Genomic DNA, 12,247 nt, shown 5'->3' on the forward strand with positions numbered 1-12,247 from the left:
AAAAGCCTTTGAATTGAGGTTGGCACATACTATTTTCATGCCAACTGTACAAGTTAGAATTTCGGCCGTCTGTGGCAGTATTATTTCACAAATTTAACCATTTCAGTGAAAGAAGGAAAAAATGGATTTGCCAGTGGTATGTTTCTTTAGTTCCTTTCAGAAACAAAATCTGAGTACACGGTGAGTCATCCGTAGCATGACTCATCAGACTAGTCTGACAAAGAATAAAACAGGATGGATACAAAAGACTTCAACTGCTTAGGAACAAAGATTATATTAGTAATTTATCCTTAAAACATTTTCTGAAATAATTACAGTGTATTTTGACAAGAAACATGGAAGATAAGCTAGAAAAGTTTTACTAAAGAAACTGAAACTTCAATCTCTTTTAATCTCCTTTCATGCTGAGCTGGTCTTTAATTAGAATATCACAACTGGTCCAGATTAAAATCAAAGGGCTGTCATCTTAGGAAAAAATGTAAGAATGTCAAGCATCTTAAAATTTTCAGTTATCAAAACTGTCACTCTGTTACTTGGGGTATCAGCAGGTTAGTCAATTCTCTGTTGAAAAATTATTGTTCAAGTCTACGTAAATTGGCTTGCCGATGAGAGAGTGGGAGTTTTGTTGAGAAATGCTGTGACTGTCCACGCTTTTACCACCATGCCCAGTCTCAGTTGAAGGTGTCAGATCCATTTCTTTTCATCATTTAAAGACTGGCCCTTGGAGGCCGGGCACAGTGGCTCACACCTGTAATCCTAGCACTTTATGAGGCCAAGGCCAATATATTGTCTGAGCTCAGTTCAAGACCAGTCTGAGCAAGAGCAAGACCCCGTCTCTACTAAAAATAGATAAATTGAGGCAAGAGGATCACTTGAGCCCAAGAGTTTGAGATTGCTGTGAGCTATGACGCCATGGTACTCTACCAAGGGCAACAAAGTGACCCTGTCTCAAGAACAAAAACTGGCCCTTGGGCTTTCAGAGCTGGGAGGAACCTTTTTGATCCTTCAGTGCAATCCCATAAGATTCAGATGTTGAACAGACACCCTGCCCAAGAGCAAGTGGAAGCTCAGCCCTGACCTCCCAGATGTAGAGCGTCTGAGGAGCAGGCTTTGCCAGGCTGGTGCTTCCAACCTTTTACTTATGGAACTGGTAGCATTTTTCCTGAAATTGCTTCAAGACGTTTTGTCCTTTTGATGTTTATCTAAGTCCTTTATATTTCCATGACAGAATTATTTTTTGCAGAGAAGTATGTACCACCACCCATGGAGAAAGTGCACATTTATTATAGGGCTGTGTTGACAAAACCACAGGCAGGCAGATCCCGAACACCCCACCCTTTTCATCTCCATGGGCCAAGTGTTCCTGGAAACACAGTGTATAGCTGTGCTGCTCAGAGAGAGAAACTGAGTTTCCAGTGAAAAGCAGTGTTTACATGCAAGACAGGTGGGGTCAAATTCATTGACCTCCAGGGCACTCTGCCTTCCAGCAAGCAGGGTGTGACAAATTGCAACATGTGGACACTGGTAGCTATGATGGCCCCTGGGCTTCTCAGGCCTCTGGGACTAGCACAGTTGTGGGGCATTTTAAGATTTTGAAACTCCTCTAATCTACTCAATCTCATGGGCTCCAGGCATCTCATGGGGAGGACAGAGAAGTGAGTAGAGATGTCGGTGCCTGAACTCGCAGGAGTGTCCCTGTGCACTTGGAGCTTGTTCCCAAGAGCCTGGCTTTGAACCAACCATAAGGACTCTGACCTTGAGCTCCAGCTTTCCCTGTCTTCTGGGGTCATATCTCTGTAGAGTTATGTGCAGGAATTGAAGGAGGACTTGTTTGCAGGTCTCCATGGTCAGGACAAGAAATGGACTTACAAAGTCTTAGACATTTGGAAACTTCCTGGGGCTCGCTCTGGGTCTGTACTTTGGAGATGCCATGGCCACCCATGTGCACTGCTGCAGGGGCATCTGAGCAGGGGATTCCTCCTGCCCAAGGACTTTGAATGAGTTTTCAGTTCTGAATGCTTTTCTCCCAAAGAAACATCTGTTCTTAGAAAAGCAGTTGACATTCGGGGGTTGAATCACAAGGCGTATGGCAGGCTGAGCGGTACTCTGGCTCTGTTCCCCCCGGCTCCACACTCCTCTTTCTTTTTAGTAAACAGGGACCCTGAGGGAAGTACCATTGCTAGTGTCTCAACAGCTCTCAGCCACCGGAGCAGAGTTCAGTAGATGGAGTCTTCTGAGAGCCAGTGATGTTTTCCTTCTGAGAGAGAAGTCGTTGGTCTTCAGATAAGATTATGGAAACCCTCCTAACTGACATGCTGGGTTGACCACCACTAGTCTTTCCTCGCCAGACGTGAGTGATGCCCCACAAGGCCAGGGGCTTCTAACCGTCCTCTCTCTGCCTGCTTCCCACGAGGATGCTGGGCCGTTCCTGAACCTGTTTATGCCATTCCTCTCACTATCGAGATGATTTAAATATTGAATGTTGTGTAAACTAATGAGGCAAGAGAGAATTGTTATTTTTGTGAGTTAGATGCTTTGGAGAGAGTAGGGCACTGCAAAATAGTGAATGTTAAAGAGGCTGAGGCAAATGAACTATGTATCTGGAAGGATTCTGAAATTAGATTCTATCACACAACTCTGCTCCATGTTAAAGGAAGGAAAGCTGGTTCACAGAATAGAACTTGGACCTATGCAGCAAGGATTCCCCTGTGCAAAGAAGACATCTGGGCCTCACCTCAAGAGACTGGCATAGCTTGAAAATAATTTAAATGCAAGAGTTAAATTTATGAGATTCAAATTAAAAGTAACATGTTTAAGTTAAGTACACTTCACTTTTTATGAATTCCTTGTTGACTGTTTTTTTTAATTAATGGATGAGCTTTTTCTCCCTTTATCACCAGTTTCTGCAGACCTCAGAAAACTTATTCAGCATCAATAACCATTATAACAGTAACTGTTAAACTTGATTATTTCCCTTATAAAGTGTCCAGCAATTTGGGAAACAGAGCTCGATGAGCTGCCTGTGTTCAACTGGGTGGTAAAAAACAAGATCTTTCTTTGAATATTAGTCGGAAGGCTCTGGGGGCAGTGGGAGTCCAGCAAAAATATTTATCTAGAGAATGTTCTGGGAACTGCCCACTGAGCCTTTCTGAGTAACTTCTGTCTACAGCAGAAGTCTAGGGCTTGTGGGAATTTTTTGTTGTTATTATGACTCTGAGGGGGGGGCAGGGGCTTTTAAAGGACTTTCCTGCAAGAGTGGTCTAGATGTGCCCTTTTTCTCTAGTAGCACCTCTCTCAGATGCTTCTGGAATTTGTGCAGGGCTGACCGGAGGGCCTGTGAGGGTGCAGGGGCCCTTCTCTATTTGGTGTTTGAAGATGTGTGTCATCAAATCACCAGTGTGAGCAGTTGCATCTTCAGTGATAAGGTCTCTGCCAGTCAACGTGCCTTTTCCCAGCTCATAACGCTTCAGTCGCTCATTCTGTGAGTCTCTCTAAATTTTAGCCAATTCCTGTGTGCCTGGACACCTACAGTCCTTTTGGAAATTGGCCAGTGGCTGACATATTGGGGATCCACGCAGAATGTTGCCTGAGACAGTTCAAAATAGTAACCACTTCAGACTAATTGCTCAAGAGACAAATTCCTGTCCTTCGTGGACTTGTTCAATTACTTTCAGTATAATTTTTTATGTATGTTAGTTCTGGACTTAGAGCTAAATTTATTTAAATTATTTCAGTTATGTTGGACAATGTCTTAATGAATTCCTTTTTAGTGTCCCACAAAGTGTTACGTGGGTTTAGGCTGGAACATTCTCATTGTCTGAACCTCCTCTGGAAGTCCCTGCACACTTCTGCCTTGTGGTCTTAGCTCTGAGACTATGCTGGGCCGTCAATGTTCTTCACTCCTTTTTCTGCTTTACTGAAGTTAGTGTTTTATGTCAGGGCCCAGCCCTTCACTGTTGCGTCAAGATTCTCTTCCACGGTATGAACATAGTAAGAAGTTTCCCATGAAGTCATCTTCTTGGATACAAACTCTGCTATCCCTGAGTTTGTGCCAGGGAGGGGTTCTTGAAGAAAGACTTGCATGGATGCTTAATCCTAACCTCCGCCTCGGCCACAGCCAAGAACAGTCAGCGGCTTAGCTTATGCTGTTCCAGGGCTGATGGAGGGGTCTGGCTCCCTGCCACCTGCCAGGATGACTTGTCAGACCTGAGGGTGCCAGAAAGGTAAGGCCTTCTCAGCTTCAGCACTGCTGACAGTTTGGGCTGGCTGACTCTGTTGTGCGGGACTAGGCCTGGGTAGTACCTGACGCCAGCAGCATTTCCAGTCTGCCACCTACCAGGGGCTCGCAGCACCTTCCGTTTGTGACAACTGAAAGTGTCTCCCTGGCGAACCAACTAAACGTCCCGTTGGCTGAGAACCTTGGCAGGAAGGAATGTGCTCAGGGGTATGCGTTCCTCACGTCAACCTTGGGGTCACTTCTGTCTGCGCCCGGGCAAGGTCCCCAGGTGACCCAACTCTGCTTTAAAGGACCTGGGCCCTGTGATACTCTGCCTGGAGTGGAGACACAGGTGTCCAAATCCATGCTTTCCCCTGGGAAAGAAAGCTGACGGATCTAAGGTCCTCCAGCCCAAGTGTCCTGCCCGTCGCCATCCCTGTCCCTCTGATGCAAATGACTGTAACCATGAAGAGCTTTTCAGAGGGTGGTTTGTGGGCAGGGAAGGCTTCCTTAATTTTTAGATACATGTAACTGTTCAGTTATAGTTGTTTCGGATCATCTGCCAGATCATTACAATTATTCTTCAGTTTTAATTTTAAATGAATTAAAATCATTACATTTCTCATTGCATTTGTACTATGTACTTTGTGAAAATCACTTTTCAAATAAATAAATAAATAAATAGCAACTGGTCTGAATATTTTTGACCATTATCTGTAATCCTAAATTAGCTGGTAAAAGCCAAACACAGCTTTCTGCCGGTTGGAGATTTCTGCTGTATTCTCATCGATATCAGTAGTATAAACAAACGTCAAATTAAAAAAACACAAGCAACAGCTGTAGGGACTCCAGAGAGGAGATGCTGCCCAGTGCTACCCTCCTTGTGAGCTCCCAGGACGTAAACTGCATGTTTGGTGTGAGCAGCCCCATCCTTCCCTGGTATCCCTAGCACATATGGTGTGGTTTCAAGCTTTTGATCTATACCCTCTGAAGGGCTGATGTTTTACAGCCTTTCCAGAACACACAGTGCAGTGCCCAGGGCTAGGGATTCCACAGGGGCAAGCTGTCCAACTTACGCCAATTGTTAGAACTACTAAGATGCATTTGCAAGATAAATCTCCAGCACCCCTGGTGCTACGTCTGGGGTGGCCTTACAATTAGGGTCAAGTATGGTCCTCTACTTTCCATGCAATAGCATCACCCCAGCATGGCCCCAGATGGTTCTTGCATTTGTGGGTAAACATCGTCACTCATGATATAAAACAAGCGGGAAGAGGAGATCGTTAACATACCTATAAATAATGCAGGCACTGTTCCTGCACGTGTCACAATTAGCTGTGTCTTGCCCCGTCCGATATGAAAGCCTACAAGATAAGAATAGGAGAGCATTACAAGTGGTGGCTGGGGGTCGCTGGCCTCACAGAGCAGACACGCCTCACATCAGACACTTTCCCAATGCTACGCTCGTCACGGTCATGGAGAGTGATCAGTGTGTTTCTCGTGTCACACTTATCTCTGCCTCTATGTTACAAAGCCATCATGACCCCTACAGTGAAGGTGGTAGTTAAGTTTAGAATGTGGAACATGAGCTACTGGATGACGTCAATAATCCGATATCATTATAAGCACAGGGAATTTGGGATGTTTCAGGGAAGCTTTAGATTTATGGGTACAGGCGAAACTTACTAAATGCAGAATACAAATGTCTACATACAGTAACTAAGAAAATGCCATGAAGGCTACGTTGAACAGTTTGATGAGAACATTTCAGATTGTATATGAAACCAGCACATTGTATTCCTTGATTGCACTAATGTACACAGCTATGATTTAACAATAAAAATAAAGAAATAAAAAAGAAACTGATGAAAAACCAACTGTGGATATACAATGCTGACTCAATGGCCTGTTTTTGCTAGAACAGGGAATGGCAAACTCCTACCCATAGGCTAAATCCTGCTCACATCTGGCTTTGTCCAGCAAGCTGAGAATAGATTTTAAATTTTGCAGTGCTTGGGAACAGAAAAGAACAGATATAATAATATTTGTGACTCATGGAAATTATCTGAAATTTGCATTTCAGTGTTCTTAAATTTTTCAATTTTGCTGATAAAAATTGTGAAAAACTTTATGGAAATATGTAGACCATGTCCTGGTCGTTGCCTCTTGATCTGTGAATCCCAGTGTATTTACACTCTGGCCCTTTAGAGAAAAAACTTGCTGACCCCTGGGGCAGATGAGCTTCCTGACTTCTGACGTATGTCCTCTGGCTACTTTCTCTGGTGAGCCCTGCCAGCCCTCCTAAGCCAGGCAGATTTTGGCTTTTGCCAGGGGAGGTTGCTAACTCTCTCCCAAGTATAAAAGCAAAATTGAAGGTTGTTTAAGCTGCAAGCTCTGATGAAGAGGACTTTCTTCACCAAGCCAGTGTTGCCTTGACTGTTCCTTGGCTCAGTGACTCAAGAAACCAGCAGGTGATGCTTTGGGCTTTCACGATCTTCCTAGCTACTCTGGCTGGCCTTCCCTTTCTGATATTTTTAACATGCAGGTGTGCTTCTTCTGGATATTATTTTGTACCCAAGAACAAATATGATAACCAGAATCTGTTAAATTTGTGGCAGGAGAAAAGGGTCCATCTGAATTGGCTTATAAACACTGGGGGCAAATTTACGTGTGTGGACTCCCTCAAGCATAGTAACTGCTGCACACAAAGTCTTCTGTCAACATTGCTAGTCAATGTTTTTATCACCTTTGCTTTGCAAACTGCTCTCGTATGCACCATGGATTTTAAATGGAAAATAACTTTTGTTTTTCTCATTATATTTTGCATTACATAAACATTTGACAAAAGGATTGTCTACTCAATGCCAAGATCGTCTCAGTGGGCTTAGTAAAATCGGACATGACCTTTGAATCCTGCACAGTGTATTTGTGATCAAGTGACCATACTCTGCCCAGAGTGCTGCTAAGCATCTCCTGGGATGCGTTATCTTTGAACCTGAACCAGAATCACAGCATGGCTGCGTTTATGTCCTTGTTTTCCATTGTCAGACCATAAGGGGTGCCTTTGGGTACCCAAGTTTGGCCTTTCCATTCTCCCTTCAGCTTTGCTGAAGGGAGGAGGATGGGTAGCCTCTGCCTTACTCATCAGGGTTCTTCCCCAGACATGGTAATTTTTCATTCTTAGCCATTCATTCCCCAGGAATGCGTCACTCCTGGACCTTCTCACCTGACTCTAGCTTTGCCCACTCCCCAGCTGTCATGGTATCAGCCTTTTCCCTTCCCCCATGCCTCACTTGTACATCCTGCCTCTCTCCAAGAGCTTATTCTCTTGGACTTTGGCCCTAAGCTCATTTACAACCACAGTAGTTGTGCAGTCCTTGAACCCGGGTCCCAGCAGTAACATGCTCTGTGCTGAACGTGTAGCTGACTGCTGGCAGCATGCTGCTCTGCTGCGCTAGTGAACACCAGTCAGCAGACAGTGCAGACTAATTGTGGGGGGCTACTCATATCCAAGTTTTAGGTAATAAAGCAGGCAAATCCAGGAGTATTTTTTTTTTTTTTTTTTTTGTAGAGACAGAGTTTTACTTCATCGCCCTCGGTAGAGTGCCATGGCATCACACAGCTCACAGCAACCTCCAACTCCTGGGCTTAAGCGATTCTCTTGCCTCAGCCTCCCGAGCAGCTGGGACCACAGGCGCCAGCCACAATGCCCAGCTATTTTTTGGTTGCAGTTCAGCCGGGGCCGGGTTTGAACCCGCCACCCTCGGTATATGGGGCTGGCGCCCCACCGACTGAGCCACAGGCGCCGCCCCCCAGGAGTATTTCTTAACCACTACTAGGTGGCACTCTGGTCTGAGAGGAAAAGTGTGACTCCTAGGCTTACAGACACCTTCCTGCCCTGGACTTTAAGACAGATCTCTCAGAAGCCTCATCACCACCAACACCCCTTCCTTGCCCATCTCCCAGGGTTTCTCATCGTTTCACTTGCATCAGAGCCTTTAGTCTTCTGATGAATTTTGCTAGCGGTGCTTTACAGAGGAGAACAATCGCATTTCAAGTTCAGGGTCTCATTATTCTACGACCCCAGGCCCTGATGCTCCCTGTCACCTTGCTTATGTCTTGGGACTGTGTTCTGCACTGTGTGTAATTGGCAGCTTGGGATAGTCAGTGAACCTAGCGATGACAGGACAAAGGCTTCAGGCACCTGAAATGCACAAGATTACTCTCTTCCAGGACCTTGAAGTTCCTCAGTAAGAAACCATTTTAAATGCTCTTTCTGAAAAGATTGTATTTTAATCACTTTGTAGAAGGCACACATATTCACTGTTACTGTCAGTAAGCAAATAGGTATTAAGTGCTACTGAGTGTCTGGCAATTTTTCTGGCTGCAGAGGAAACATCTGGGAGTAAGATAGAGTGCGTCCAGTAGGATGGGAGAGGCAGGTGGACAACACATCAGTGCACATGGGAATGAATGAATGGATGGTTAGATACTTCTTGATACTGCTGAGTGTTAAGGAGGTGTTGTGAAGGGTTGGCTTTGCCTTGAATTGTAATAGAAATGTAGTCAGGTGTCTGATGATCCACAGTTGAGTGTTGCAAACAGAAGGACCATCAGATTTTAACATCCTACAATGGGAATGATGTCCTTTTTGTGGGACAAGAACAAAAGGCTGGTGTTCTAGAATAGGTGCAGCAAGTAAGACCCAGAGACATGAGGGCAGAATGGAAGGCCCTTTGGACATTTTTTTTTTTTTTATTGAATGGGAGTCTACTACAGAGTTTTTCTTGTATGTGATGGAAAGACATGGCAACACTTCTTTGACTTTTCCTTTCAGTTCTCTCCTTCTGTAACATGATTTTCATTTACTTTCCTTTCTCTTGCTGTTTTTATTTACAACCCAATCCAATTCACCCAAGGAAATGGCATGGTTTTGCTGCTGTCTGTCGGTAAGAAGCAAAGGAGTTCCCACATCTCTTTGTATGGAGTCATCCCTGGGGTCACTTCCCCCTGCCCCCTGCTGATATGAAAGAAAAAATTTCTACCCTGTTTTTGAGAAGTATTTTCAGGAACCTTTCCCAGAGAGACCCTCTAGTGTTGTTTCTAAGGTTTTGTTCAGGATCTTTCTTTCATTTGAAGGAAATCAGATGTTTGGAGTCCATGGAAGTCAGCATCCATCTGTCGATGAAGTTTAAAGTGTTGACCTATGTCACGTGGTTAATTCACAGGCAGTTGCCAGCAGCTAATGTCAATCAGGGTATGCCTGCTGAAACTTCATTAAGCACAAGGGTATTCTCAATGGAGAGCTTAAAACTATGTAATCCATTGTGTTTACTGCTTTGATAATCCATCTAATTGTCCTTGAAGCTTCCAAGCTGTAGGGTTTGGCTTCACTGATAATTTTATGGTCACATTAATAATTGGGTTGCAGCATCTGAATGAATATATTCTCCAAATAGAGATGAAACAGATCAGTTCTTTCTATGGGACAGGGAACACAAAGTGCTGAGATGGAATTTCCCCAATTTTTTTTTCCTTCTCAACTTGGAAACATATCATAAAACCAATACTTGTAATGATTATCTTTCTATATTGCCATTGCTACCATGGAGAGGAATGTGAAAACTTCAAACTGCTAGAGCAGACACTTTTCTGATGAGAGTGGAGCTAGATCTTTTTGTGAATTAGGAATTAGGAGAGAGCTCAGTAGGAGCAGAGGAAGAACGTTTTGATCAAAAATGATAAATTCCCTCTTCCAAATGAATCGCTCGCTTCGTAAAGCTCTCTTTTGTTCTGAGGAGTCTATCCCTTGTGTAGGATTTTTTAATTCCGTGACTACTGCCATTCCTAGTACCTCTGGGCCTTCAGCAAATGTGAATGTAGCCAAATCATACCTCTTTGTGTTCTCATATTGAAGTCTGAAATGAGACCGTGATCGAATCAAAGATTTCCAACTGTGCAAGAAAAAAGGAAAGTGTAAATGGTGAAAAGTTCCAGACCCTGGGTACAAGCACGCTCCTGTAAATGTGCATTCTGTGTCACTAACTCAGTATCATCCTGTAGCAGTTGGTTGTCAGGGCTCCTTCATAACAATGCAGATTACTTGAAAAAACAGCCTTCAGCACCAGGGACAGCGCCAACCCGGCCCCAGCACTGTCTCATTTCCTGTTCCACTGACCCTCCTGCTCCCATCCCTCCCACACACAGTTCGAACCCGAGGGCCCTGAACTTCACCTGCTCTCCCCTTTGACCTCTCCTGGGTCACAGTGGGCCTTCTTGAAAGCTAACAGGGATTCCACGAACACGGACTCTGAATGATTCTGTTGTTGCTCTGTTAAAAACAGAAGGGATTTGGATGAACTGTCGAGGTAGTTTGGTGGAGTCTAGTTTCAGAGCCATTTCCACGTCTCCTTTGTGCTGAACCAGATTCCTTCACTAGTCCTTGCTCCACTTTGAAGAAAGTAAAATGAGTCTGGTTTGCAGAACACAGCATGGGACTTTAGTTGGGCATCGTCATTCAAAGGACACCTCAGGTTGCCTCTCTGTACTGGGAGCTGGGACTTCTCAAGTTTAACTGAGCAGGCACTTCCCCAGTGTCCCTAGCCTCTTAATGCCTTTACAATAATCTGCTCCAATTCTTCAGCTGTCTGTTATGAACTGTTTCTGAATATACACATATGTATACCTATATATTGATACTGTCTACTTGTAAATAATATAACGGTCTGTGTATTTACAAACATGTATCTCTTATATGTGTATATATTCTATATACTTTCATATATTTACTCAGTGTTTCAAAAATGGGGGACAATTTTGGTATGTAAGTGTTCAGTTAGTCCTTTTACAGGCCATTAATGAAAAAGGGAATCAGGAGTGGAAATTTAACAAAAACAAAGAAGGGCAGGTGCTCGCTTGGCAGAGCTGGTGCTGCAGTTTTTATGACACAGCCATAGGAATGATAAAGAAGAGGTGGGGGTGGCTGCCAGCCTCAGGCTGAGAGCTGCACCCGGTCACATCCTGGGAAGCAGGGATCAGCTTCTGTTCTTTCCAGAAGGCATCACAGAGAGATCTAAGTCAGCAGAGCATTAGGTGGTAGGAAAGGGTGTTGGGAAATGTCAGAGAAAGGTCATGGAGAGTTTCTTCCCGGCCACCTATCCAAGCTGTCCCTGAGACCTTGGAGTGGGGGGCCTGAGAGACAGGGCTAAGAACTCTGATTCAGACAAAACAAAACAAAACATTATTTGGTTAAAAGGTCAGGAAATGGAAACAGAAAAACCAAAACAACTTTCACTGTGCTTGTATCAGACTCAAAGACTGAAAAAGTTCCAAGCATCTCCAAGAAGCACGGACAGCAAGTAGAAATTAATTTTACGGTATCTAATAGTGATCCCAGCACTGGGCTACGTGATTAGATTGACTGTAATGTGCTGCTTCGCTGTCAGTTTCACCACACTGTTTCCTCCATACGGCCTTCAGTTCTCAATTGACAATTCTCTTCTCACACTGCTGTGCATTTGGCTACCTCCAGTCTGGCTGCAGAATCCTGGAAGGCGTTTTGCTCTCAGCATCACAAGCGAGTAAACCTGCAGTGTGCTGTACCCCCTCTACCCCCCAGAAGCTCTGCTTCAGTGTACCATGCGGGGGTGGGCATGTGACCCAGCTGCTATTTGGCTTTCTTAAATGGCTTGTAAATGGTCATCAAGTTCCATGTTCCTAGCGTGTAAGCAAATGCCATTTTGGCTAATGCCAGGAGCAGGGCGTGACCCTTTAAGTGTGGTCTTCAAACACTCGTTACACAGAGTATTGGAATTGTCACATTAAATTAACTCAAAGGCTGCGTCCCAGGCCCATGTATGTGGGCCTCAGTGAGAGATGGTGGTTGCTGCAGATATGAAAAAGGCTTCGTTTCTGCTCTCAGTGGTAATTTTTTTGCCATTAATTTATTCTCTTAATTTTGATCTCTCGCATTCGTTGGGCTTTCTCACTGGGTACCCAAAACAGTTTTTACTTCTGCATTCTTCCCCAGGT

General features: G+C 44.4%; 2 protein-coding genes across 4 annotated transcripts in view; one reads left to right on the top strand and one right to left on the bottom strand.

The window, feature by feature from the left end:
- The window catches only part of DOCK1 (dedicator of cytokinesis 1), a 510,373-nt gene that overhangs the window by 222,382 nt on the left and 275,744 nt on the right, over nucleotides 1-12,247 (top strand). The gene's annotated exons all lie outside the window — the stretch shown is intronic.
- The window catches only part of INSYN2A (inhibitory synaptic factor 2A), a 57,484-nt gene that overhangs the window by 11,375 nt on the left and 33,862 nt on the right, over nucleotides 1-12,247 (bottom strand). Inside the window, exon 3 of the mRNA XM_053584231.1 lies at nucleotides 5,509-5,580. Within this exon, the coding sequence (XP_053440206.1) occupies nucleotides 5,509-5,580 (72 nt within the window). The remainder of the gene's footprint in view (nucleotides 1-5,508; nucleotides 5,581-12,247) is intronic.

Source organism: Nycticebus coucang, chromosome 3 (assembly GCF_027406575.1).
Source record: "Nycticebus coucang isolate mNycCou1 chromosome 3, mNycCou1.pri, whole genome shotgun sequence".
Lineage (NCBI taxonomy): Eukaryota > Metazoa > Chordata > Mammalia > Primates > Lorisidae > Nycticebus > Nycticebus coucang.